Source organism: Orycteropus afer, unplaced genomic scaffold, assembly GCF_000298275.1.
Source record: "Orycteropus afer afer isolate SDZICR_OR568_19922 unplaced genomic scaffold, OryAfe1.0 scaffold00408, whole genome shotgun sequence".
Classification (NCBI taxonomy): domain Eukaryota; kingdom Metazoa; phylum Chordata; class Mammalia; order Tubulidentata; family Orycteropodidae; genus Orycteropus; species Orycteropus afer.
The window spans coordinates 1,340,137-1,352,619 of NW_006921995.1; the positions used below are offsets into that span (position 1 = coordinate 1,340,137).

Genomic DNA, 12,483 nt, shown 5'->3' on the forward strand with positions numbered 1-12,483 from the left:
CACAGAGGAATGAAACTGTTAGTGTAATTTTTCATGATTTTCTATTGAATTTCTGTACTTTTTAAAGAGCAGGGACCTGCCTAACTATAATTGTTAAACTAACACTATGTGAAACACTAAATGTGTATAGCTGTCACCTCATTTAGTTCTCCCATCTACATTATACATTGGAATTCTGAAACACTTTACTGTGCTTATAAGGAACCTGTACATAGATCAAGAGACAATCATTCTAACAGAACAAAGGTGTAGTGCATTGTGTAAAATCAGGAGAGGTGTGCTTCAGAGTTGTATACTTTGATCATTCTTAATCAATCTATACGCTGAGCAAATAATCTGAGAAGCTCAGCTATATGGAAAAGAACGTGGCATCAGGCTGCAGTATGCAAATGACACAGCCTTGCTTGCTGAAAGTGAAGACTTGAAGCATTTACTGATGAAGATCAAAGACTACACTCTTCAGTATGATTACACCTTAACATACTGGAAACCAAAATTCTCAACTGGATGAATAAGCAATATCACGATAAACAGAAAAGAATAATGTTATCAGGGATTTCATTTTACTTGGATCTGCAGTCAATGCCCATAGAAGCAGCAGTCAGGAAATCAAATGACATAATGCATTGGGCAAATCTGTGAAAGACCAAAGATGTCACTTTGAGGACTGAGATGCACCTGACTCAAGCTGTGCTATCTTCAGTAGCCTCATAGGCATTTGAGAGCTGGAAAAGTAAAGAAGACAGCAGAAGAATTGATGTATTTGTATTTTGGTGCTGGTGAAGAATATTAAATGTACCATGAATTGCTAGAAGAATGAACAAATATATTTTGGAAGAAGTATAGCTGGAATGCTCCTTAGAAGCAAGAATGTCCAGACTTTATCTCTTGTACTTCGGTCATGTTGTCAGAAGGAACCAAGTGCCTGGAGATGTCTGTGTTGTCAGAAAGGACCAACCCCTAACCCCTGGAGAAGGGTATCATGCTTGGTAAAGTAGACGATCAGGGGAAAAGGGCAAGACCCTCAATGAAATGGATTAACACAATAGCTGCAACAGTGGGCTCAAGCACAGCAACAGTTGTGAAGAATGAATGGTGCAGGACAGGGCAGTGTTTTGCTCTGTTGTGCATAAGGTTACTATGAGTCTGCACCAACTGAATAGCACCCAGCAAACGACAACAGTTTATAAGATGTTTGCTATTCCTGCTTTATTGAAAAGAAAAATCAAGTCTCAGAGAGGTAAATGAACTTGCCTAACATTATACAGCTATTAAAAAAGGCCTGTCTGTTTAAAGAGAGAGATGCAAGTTTATATAGGGAGACCCACAGTCCATCAAGGGAGCTCTGGTGGTGTAGTGTCTGAGGCATTTGACTGCTAACCAGAGGGCCGGCAGTTCAACCCACCAGCCACTCCTCGGAAGGTAGGTTGGGCAGTCTACTTCCCTAGTGATACCACCTCGGAAACCCAAGGAGGGGTTACTATGAATCAGATCCGACTCGATGGCAGTGTGTCATGTTGGTATGTCGTTCATCAAAAGATGGAAGGAATACACAGGGTTACTATATTAAGAAGAATTAGTTGATGTCCATTTGTTTCAGGAGGTAGCATATTACCAAGAACCAATGTTACTGAAAGAAGAAGTCCAAGCTGCACTGAAGAAATTGGCGAAAAACAGGGCTCTAGGAATTGACACAGTAACCATTGATGTTTCAACAAATGGATGCGATGCTGGAGATTCTTACTCATTTATGCCAAGAAATTTGAACAGCAGCTACCTGGCCAACTGACTGGAAGAGATCCATATTTGTGCCCATTCCGAAGAAAGGCGATACAACAGAATGTGTATTACACAATGTCATTAATGTCATTAATGCAAGTAAAATCTTTTGAAGATAGTTTAAAAATGCTTGCAGCAGTATATTGACAGGGAACTTCCAGAAATGCAGGCTGGATTCAGTAGAGGACATGGAACTGGGGATACCATTGCTGATGCCCTAGGGATCTTAGCTGAAAGCAGAATACCAGAAAGATGTCTACTTGTGTTTTACTGACTATGCAAAGACATTTGACTCTTTGTTTCATAACAGATTATTAAAGACCTCTATAAAGTGTTAAGAAGGAAAGATGTCACTTTATAGACTAAGGTATATCCGACCCATGGCATGGTATAGTCCATCACCTCATATGCATGTGAAGGCTGGACAATGAATAAGGAAGACTAAAGAAGAGTTGATACCTTTGAATTGTGGTGTTGGTGAAGAATACTGAAAATACTACGGACTTCCAGAAGAACAAACAAACCTGTCGTAGAAGTAGTTCAGCCAGAATGCTCCTTAGAAGCCAGAATGGCCAGACTTTGTCTCACCTACTTTGGTCATATTGTCAGAAGGGACTGACTATTCCCTGGAGAAGAGTATCATACTTGAAGAAGATGTAGAAGGTCAGTGAAGAAGACACTCAGTGAAATGGATTGACACAGTGGTTGCAGTGATGGGCTCAAGCATAGCAAAGGTTGTGAGGATGGTGCAGGACCAGGCAGTGTTTCATTCTGTTGTACATAGGGTTGGTATGACTTGCAGCTAACTTAAAGGTACCTAACAGCAACATAACAAATGATACTATGTTTTCCCTTTATTATCAGTGTATAATTTTATAAAACCTTTTAACTTGCATGTTGAATTACTTTGAAGATTCTAGTAAATTTTGAAATAATGTATAATTTTTTTATTTGAAAATTTGGTCTAAGTTCATTTTTAATTTTAAGTTGCTTCATTTTTACGTAATTTATGTTCAGCCCAAATAGGAAGGCTGCTTTTCTCTGAGAATATTAACTGTGTTCTTCTCTTCATTTTAAGGCATTCCTTGGAGGTCTGAATTGGGCATTTATAGGTGTAGATGAAGCACATCGATTAAAGAATGACGACTCCCTCCTGTATAAGACTTTAATAGATTTTAAGTCCAATCACCGTCTCCTTATCACTGGAACTCCTCTACAAAACTCCCTCAAAGAACTCTGGTCTTTGCTACATTTCATTATGCCAGAAAAGTAAGACGTATTTTGAGATACATAATTTTAATTACAGTTTTGTGGACAATGTTTAGGGGATAATTAGTGTAGGTAATAAGATTTTATTGCTCAAAAAAAATGGATCACAGATTATTGACAAGGAAAAACAAAATGGAACTGAGGTGGAATATTTCATATTTAATAATAATTGAATTTTAAGTTTGTGAATCCAAAACCTACTGCCATCAAGTCATTTCTTACTCAGCAACCATGTAGGACAGAGTAGTATTGCCCATAGTTTCTAATGCTGTAAATCTTTATGGATGCAAACCTGCCACATGTTTCGCCCCTGGCAGCTCATTGGTTTGAACCAAAGATCTCTCAGCAGCAAGCACTTTAATCACTGTGCTACCCAGGCTATTTAATTTTGTGAAGAAACCATGTGTAAGGAGCTCTGGTAGCATAGTGCCTAAGGCACTTGACTGCTAACCAGAAGGCTGGCGGTTCAAACCCATCAGCCACTCCTCGGAAGGAAGATGAGGCAATCCACTTCTGTAGTGATACTGCCTCGGAAACCCAAGGAGGGGTCACTATGAGTCAGGGCTGACTCGACGGCACATAACAACAACAATGAGTTATTGACATTTGATCCGTGTTCAAAATACCCGTTCTTTTAAACACTGAAACAATGATAGTCTTTTTAATAGTAGAAGAAACAACAACAATAATAATTACAAGGTGCTGGCAATCCCATTTTCTATATGAGAAAAGGTTAGAGAAGGTTAGATGACTTGTCCAAGGGCACGTACCTATTCTCTTCCAATAGGTGCAAAACTTTAAAAATAATGTTTTTTGAAAAATATTTTAGTAATGGGTACTCCCATACTTAAATATCCATCATCTTCATTTATCTCAAGGAGAATTGATAATATTCATAAAACAACTGCTTTTATTTTATCTCAATTTAAAATATATATCTCTCGGATTTCTTGGAGAGAGCGCAGTTGTAGCCTAGAAATTATAGAAATTTTATTTTACTTAGCTAATTTCTTTTTCTAAAATATAAAATCTGCATTTTACATAAGACTGTTTTATTCATTTCCTCTTTACTTTGTTGGTAAGGGAAGGAGTCTCACAGGTTCTGGGGATAGTCAAACATACAACACACTGGATACATGAGTTTGACAGCAGTTGGCTATTCACATACACTCACAGCCTGGGGAAAGAGGACACTGCATGTCATGTAGAGCCACTTAGGGGTTGCCTTTGGAGCAGAATGAACAAGCAGGGGCAGTAGGGAAACAGACTTTGTAGTAGCAAGTACATGAAATGACCCTTGGTGCTTGCAGAAGGGTGTAATTGACGCATATCAGTAAGTTTGTAAACTAGTCCCATTAGTTTGGGGACCAAGTAGTATGCAGCTGACCCAGCTTATAGGGGAGCTCGCCAGGTTAGGAGCTTTTTTCACTAGGTAGGAGGCATATCTAGTAAGGACAGCGGATCTCACAGGTAGACTCTGGGGCCCTGTGAGTCTCAAAGATGCCAAAGCTGCACAGAAAATTTTAGGACTTGTCATACAATGACTGACCTGAAAAATCTCACTAGGCAGTTTAACTGTTAACAGTAATTCTATTTTTTTAAAGGTTTTCTTCATGGGAAGATTTTGAAGAAGAACACGGCAAAGGGAGAGAATATGGTTATGCCAGTCTCCACAAGGAGCTTGAGCCATTTCTCTTACGCAGAGTGAAGAAAGATGTGGAAAAATCTCTTCCTGCCAAGGTTGAACAGATTTTAAGAATGGAAATGAGCGCTTTACAGAAACAGTATTACAAGTAAGCTATACATAGAGCACAGTCTAAACATTTAGTTCTGAATCCCCCCTGTCCTCGTCCTCATAAGCTCTTGCCCCATAGGGTGTTAGTACAGTAATAATTTGTAGAAATTTGGGACAAGTTTATTCTCTCCCATAATGGGGCACAGAGATTTAATGGTTTATGTAAGATGAAATAATTCATCATTAGTGACTTTCCTCCATACCATACTGTATTGGTTCTCTGTTGTTGTTGTTTGCCGTCGAGTCGGCCCCGACTCATAGCTCCCCTCCTTGGGTTTCCGAGGCAGTATCACTATGGAAGTAGGATTGCCCAACCTTCCTTCCGAGGAGTGGCTGGTGGATTTGAACCGCCAGCCTTCTGGTGAGCAGTCAAGTGCCTTAGGCACTATGCTACCAGAGCTCCTATTGGTTCTCTAGGACCTCTTTAATAGAAAATACCACATATGGGTGGTTTTAAGAAATAGTAGTTTATTCTCTTACAGTTTAGATGGCTAGACGTCTGAGTTCAAAGTACCGGCTCTCTGGTATGGGTGAAGGCCCCTCAACCTTGGGTGTCAGCTCTGCCTCTTGTTCCCAGCCCATTGAAGCTGAAAGCTTCTCTTAATTCAGGCAGTTGCTGGCTGCTAAGACTGACAAAGCCAAGGTTGACACAAATGGCACAGTCCCAAGATTTTTAAGCAATGTGGCAGGTCACTAGTTCAAGTTCAGAAATAATCCCAAGATTGGCAGACAATATTTCAGGCTGCTGAATGAAGACTTGGCCATCTGCAGGATCCAAGTGTGCCAAAAAGCTCAAGACCTTTCTCAAAGCATTTTTTTATATACTGGAAGCAGACCACATCCCTAAGGCAGCTACTTAGCTGCTCACAACAGATTCCATAGCAGAATTGATTACCAGTCTCATGAGGAATGACTACATGCAGCTGCCCAGCCATTGAAAATAAGGCCCAGCCAAATTGATAATATAACCTTAACTACCACACATACTCTGTTACATTGTAACCCACTACTGACAAGTCAATTCCAACTCATAGCAACCTTGTAGAATACAATAGAACTGCCCTAGGGTTTCCAAGGCTGTAAAATCTTTATGGAAGTGGAAGCAGGCTGCCTTTGTCAGAATCCTGCAGAGCAGCTCGTGTTTGAACTGCCAACCGTTTGGTTAGCAGCTGAATGCTGTGCCACCAGAATGTGCTTTTTAATTCTCAGAAAGTTATGTGTAATAGTAAGATTTGTTGAATGCTATACATTTAAGAATACATTTATTTTGTAATTTGTAGGTCTTTATTATGGAAAATTAAACATATGCAAAAACAGGATAATAAAATGAACCCCTTACTCAGCTAAGTCTTCAACTCATGGCCAGTCTCATTTCATCTGTAGCTATTCCCCTTTCCTCCACCTTTTATTATTTTTAGATAAGTTAAAGATAGAATGTTTTATTGTTAAGTATAATAATTTCTTAATATCAGTGTTACTATTTTCCCTGTTGTCTCAAACATTTTTGTTTTATGATTTCTTGATTTTGGATTGAAATAAGTTCCATTATATAGCTACTGTGAATTTTGTCATGATGTAATTTTGCCTTGATGCTGGATTGTGTTTTATGGTTTTAGAATTTAATCTCACTTTGCTAAACATTATTTTCATGTTCTCCACCCCCCCCCAAGATGGATTTTAACTAGAAATTACAAAGCCCTAAGCAAAGGTTCCAAGGGCAGTACCTCAGGCTTTTTGAACATTATGATGGAGCTAAAGAAATGTTGTAACCATTGCTACCTCATTAAACCACCTGATAATAATGAATTCTATAATAAACAGGAGGCCTTACAAGTAAGAATTTTTAAATATTGTTATTTGTAGTAAAGCAGAATTCTAGAAATACTGGTTTAGTTATCATATATGAAAATGGCAAAATGCTTTATTATATTATTTAGAAGTTATCTTTGGTTAATGGTGCATTAAAATAGTAATCTTGATTATGTTTTAGTCTTTAATAAAAAAGGTTTAAAATTATAATTTATCAAAGTAATTGATCAAATTTTTAAAAATCTTTCAAATCATGGACTGTAATAATTCTGGCAAAAATTCCTTAGTGTACTCTTATGGGGAAAATACGTAATTTTGTGATGTATCTCACTAATGTGATTATCCTGAATTTGTGGTGTGACAAATGGTAGTCAAGAATGACATCTTGACTTTAGATTTCACCCTTTATATTAATCCTGGAAGACAAATTAGAATTGTGAAGGCACAACTGCCATCTAGCTACAGTAGTGCATTAAAGTGCTGGGAACAGTGATTAATTAGAATACATTATGTACTCTTTTTAAACCTTTGATTACTTAGTTGCTGTGTCCTGTGTATTTGTTTTTCATTTAAGCTTTTTGGAGAAATAGTGTAATACCTAGCAAAGGAAGTGAAACAGTACTTGTATTTTTTCCTGAAAATACAACAAAAATCTAGGTTCTAAGCAGGTAGCTTAATCATAGAACAAAACAGTAAAGGGCTTAGAAAGATTTTAAGAACTGAAACTATTTTCCAACATTATGAAAATTAAAATAGTTACGCCAACTGAAGTGTTAAATGGAGCACTTGTTTCATTTAGTTGGTCCTTTTAACTTGTTACAATAGTTGTAATTTATTATTTCCTTAGCACTTAATCCGTAGTAGTGGAAAATTGATTCTTCTTGACAAGCTGTTAATTCGCCTAAGAGAACGAGGCAATAGAGTACTTATTTTTTCTCAAATGGTGCGGATGTTAGATATCCTTGCAGAATATTTGAAATATCGCCAGTTCCCTTTTCAAGTAAGTATTAATTTTATATTTGTTACTGATTTAAAATTTCATCTGATTCCTGAGCATGTTCTACAAAATTGCCTTAGAAATTATTTTGTAAATAAAATGCAGAATTTTTCATAAAGCATACTTTTCATTTAAAGAAATATCGCTACTAAAAAATTCTGTTATTCTCATTTTCTTTCTTGACCTTATACTTGGCAGCAAGATAATTTTCTTTCTCTGATTTTTCTTTTCTTTTAATTTTATTTATTTATCTGTTTGTTTATTTATTTTTTCTTCTATGCTTGCTTTATATTTTTAAAACTGAATTAAGGCAGAATTTCAGTGATAGAACAAATCTAAAAGGGCAGCTTTTTGTATTAGGCTTTAGTTTGAGTAAGGGAATTAGAAGAGTAGAAACCCTCCTTGAACCCAACTCCCACCCTCCCCCCAAAAAAAAAAAAAAAACAAAAAAAAAAAAAGACCTCCTGCAACTTCACTTACTGACCAAGAGCCACTACCTCTTTCTCCAACAATGGGCCAATGATAAAAACAAAAAAAAAAAAACACAAAAAAAAACCCATAAGATCAGTTCTTGGGAATGCCGAAAAGATAGTTCTTGGGAATGCTACAAAGATTGCTGTAGATTCTGGTGATTGGTGTGCTCAGAAGATGCATGGTATGTTAAATAAAACTAGATGAGAACAAAATGGACTTATGTTCCATCTATTTAATGTTTATTTAAAATTATAGTGATGAGGTCAACACACATAATTTCTGTTCTGTTGGCATTTACAACTCAGTGTGGAAGATATATATTAGTCAGGTAATAGTAAATAAATACAACATTACAGCTCTCATAACTGCTGTGAAGGACAAATGTTTAATTGATATGAACAGGATCACTGGGAGGACACAGTTAAGAGTATTATTATTTGGGGTTTGTTGGTTTCTTTTAAAATTGATTGTCACATGTACATTGTCAAACACTTATACCATTTCGGTGTAAGTACCAGTTTGCTACCCCCCTGTTAGTCCCTTCTTTTACCCACATCACTTTTCAGAGAGAATAATTTTTAACTTTCTTTTGGTTAGACTATGAGTCAATATATAATATTCCACTTTTTAAAAAAAAAAATTTACTGTAATTTGAGTAAGTTTATAGAGTAAATTCATTTTCATCCAAGAGCTCACATACCCTTTATCTCATGACATTGACTGCAATTTCCTACAATTCAACAGCTCCCCTCCCACTTCCTCCCCATAGTTACCTCTTCCCTGTGTCTTTCCCTCCCATGAACTCCTGCCCCCCAAGCTGTCTCCTTGTGCATACACAGCCCTTCTGTTCTCCAATGATTGGTCTCTCCAAGGAGTGTATCTACCTAATGTAAATGTTCAGCTCATATACCTGTCTTTTGTTTAGCTGGAAGCCACAGAAGTGGGTTCAATTCCAGACCTGAAGGGCAGCTAGGGACCATAGTTGCAGGGGTTCCACCAGGCTCTTAGACCAGCAAACCTGGTCTCTTTTTTTTTTCTTTTTTTATCATTTTGAGTTTTGTTCCACCTTGTTGTCTCACTCTATCCAGGATCTCCTACATAGATCCCTCTCTGGGTGGTTGACAGTGGTAGCTGGGCACCATCTCGTTCTTCTGGTCTCATAGTGATACAGGCTGAGGATCACATGGTATACTAGTTTCTTGGACTAATTGTCTCCATACGTCTTTGGTTTTCTTCATTCTTCTTTGCTCTGGATGAGGAGAGACCCATCATTGAATCTAGGTGGCTGCTTGCAGACTTTTAAGATCCCAGTCGCTACCTGCCAAAGTAGGATGTAGAACAGTGTTTTTGTGTAGTATGCTATTACCAGTTGAGCTTGATGTCCCCTGAGATTATGGTCTCGAGTCCAGAGGTTCAGTTGCTTGCTTCCTCCAGGTAGCTGGCTGTGGCCAAGAAGTAACTACAACCTTGTCCCTTGTCACCTCTACTGTATACCTGGGAATTCTTGCAGATCATACAAATACACCTGTACAAACATTGTCTGCCAACCTTATGCACGGTCATGGGTACACTCCCTGCTGCATCACTCACTCACTCACTGCTGTTGAGTCGAATCATAGTGACCCTTCTTGGGTTTCTGAGGCGGTATCACTATGGAAATAGATTGTCCAACCTTCCTTCCAAAGAGTGGCTGGTGGGTTTGAACCACCAGCCTTCTGGTTATCAGTCAAATGCCTTAGGCTCTGCACCAGCAGAGCTCCTCCCAGCCACATAGACATACATAATAGTTCAGCCCATCCACCCGTCTGTCCTCCGGTAGATCAATGTTTGCCTTCACTGACAATGCAGTACTGAATGTACAAAAAGGTTCATCTTTGATATCTGTACCTCCCATGTACCTGTCTATGTCTTCCTCTTCCTCAGTGCCGCTATGTTGATCATTTACATATAGTACATTGCTCTTCCCTTCCCCCAAATCAATACTTGTCTCTTCCTATCTTAACAGTGCTATCCTGGTAACTAACAAAGAAAATTTCCTTCCATATATAAACCTTTCCTTGACTTTTTATAATAACGGACTAATACGATATTTGTCCTTCTGTGATTGACTCGTTCCACTCAGCATAATGTCCTACAAGTTAATCGACATTATACGGTGTTTTGCAGATTCTACATTGTTCTTTAGTGTTGCAAAGTACCATAGTTTGGTTATCCATTCTTCTGTTGATGGACATCTAAGTTGTTTCTGTCTTTTTGCTGTTGTAAATAGTGCTGCTGTGAACATGGGTATGCATATATCTGTTCTTGTCCTGGCTCTCCTTTTTTTAGAATATGTACCTACTAATGGAATTGATTGGTCAAATGATGTTTCTAATTCCAACTTTTTAAGGAATTGCCGTTCTGCTTTCCACAGTGGTGGTATCATTTTACAGTCCCACCAGCAATGTATGAAGGTCCCACTTTCTCCGCATCCTCGCCAACATTTGTTATTTTCTGTCTTGTTGAACTTTGGTACTAGTGCTGGAGCCAGATGATATCTCATTGTTTTGATTTGCATCTCTCCAGTGGCTAATGATCGTGAGCATTTCTTCATGTGTTTGTTGACCACCTGAATATCATCTGTAGTAAAGTGTCTATTCATGTCATCTGCCCATTTTTTAATTGGATTATTTTTTGTTGTTGTTGAGATGATGGAGCTTTCTATAAATTTTAGAGATAAGTCCTTTGTCAGATATGTTGTGGCCAAGTTTGTTTTTTTTTTTTTCCCCAGAGGTTCTCTTTGGACTCTTGGAGAAGTTTTTGGAAGCACATAAAAATTTATAGAAGGTCCCATTCATTTAGTTTATCTTCTGTTGTTTGTGCATTTTGAGTTATGCTTAATAGTCTATTTATGCCATATATTAGGACCCTTAAATTTGCCCCTGGTTTTTTCTTGAGAAACTTTATAGTTTTAGGTTTCACATTTAAGTCTTTGATTCATCTGGAGTTAGTTTTTGTCTACGGTGTGAGGTACAGATCTTGTTTTATTTTTCTACAAATTGCTATCCAGTTTTGCCAGCATTATCCATTTAATGGATTTTGGCTCTTTGTCAGAAAAACTGCTGACCATACTTCAGTGGATCTATTTCTGGGTTCTGAATTATATTCCATTGGTCTGTGTGTCTGTCATTGTACCAGTACCAGGCAGTGTTGACTAATGTGGCTTTATAGTAGGTTTTCAGATCCAAGAGTGTGAGACCTCCTACTTTGTTGTCCTTCTTCAATAGTGCTTTGCTTATCCAAGGTCACTTTCCTTTCCATCGAAAGTTATTGATTGGTTTTTCCATATCCTTAAAGAATGTTAATGGGATCTGGATTGGAATTGCATTTAATGTTTAGATTTCTTTGGGTAGAATTGACATTTACACAGTGTTCAATCTTCCTATCCATGAACATGGTATATTCTTCCATTTATGTAAATCTAATGATTTCTTGAAGTAGTCTTTTATAGTGTGCTTTTTATAGGTCTTTTGTTTCCCCAATAAGATTTATTCCCAAGTGTTTTATTTTTTTGGTAATTATTGTAAATGGTATTGATTTTCGTATTTCTTTTTCAGCAATCTCTTTGCTGGTATACAAGAATCAAACTTATTTTTGGATATTGATCTTGTATCCTGCTACTATGCCAAATCTCTCAATTAGTTCCATAATTCCAGTAGTTTTTTTTTTTTTTTTTTTACCTGAATCTCTTGGGTTTTCTAGGTATAAGATCATATCAACAGCAAATAGGGATAGTTTGACTTCTTCCTTACAAATTTGAATGCCTTTGATTTCCCTTTCTTGCTTTATTGTCTTTGCTAGGATTTCCAATAGGATGTTGAGCAGAAGTGGTTATAGAGGACATCCTTGTCTGGTTCCTGTTCAAAATGGGAAATGGTTTCAATTTCTGTCCATTGAGAATAAAGTTGGCTGTTGGTTTGCATATATGTCCTTTATTATGTTGAGGAATTTCCCTTCTATTCCTATTTTGCTGAGAGATTTCATCAGGAATGGGTGTTGGATTTTATCAAATGCCATTTCTGCATCGACTGATAGGATCATGTGGTTCTTTTCATTTATTTATGTGATGGATGAAGTTGATTGTTTTTCTAATGCTGAACCATTCTTGCATACCCGATATGAACCCCACTTGGTCATAATGTATTATTTTTTGGATATGCTATTGGAGTCTATTACCTAGGATTTGTTAAAAAAAAAAAATTGCATCTGTATTTGTGAGGGATATTGGTCTGTAGTTTTCCTTTCTAGAGATGTCTTTGGTTTTGGTATCACGGTTATGCTTGCCTCATGAAATGAATTTAGGAGGACTCCATACTTACCT

The 12,483-nt window shown here is 37.4% G+C and overlaps 1 protein-coding gene across 1 annotated transcript in view; it reads left to right on the top strand.

The window, feature by feature from the left end:
* CHD1 (chromodomain helicase DNA binding protein 1) overlaps positions 1-12,483 on the top strand; it is a 134,671-nt gene that overhangs the window by 60,420 nt on the left and 61,768 nt on the right. Inside the window, exons 13-16 of the mRNA XM_042782681.1 lie at positions 2,858-3,048; positions 4,653-4,841; positions 6,514-6,676; positions 7,500-7,652. Coding sequence (XP_042638615.1) covers positions 2,858-3,048; positions 4,653-4,841; positions 6,514-6,676; positions 7,500-7,652 — 696 coding nt within the window. The remainder of the gene's footprint in view (positions 1-2,857; positions 3,049-4,652; positions 4,842-6,513; positions 6,677-7,499; positions 7,653-12,483) is intronic.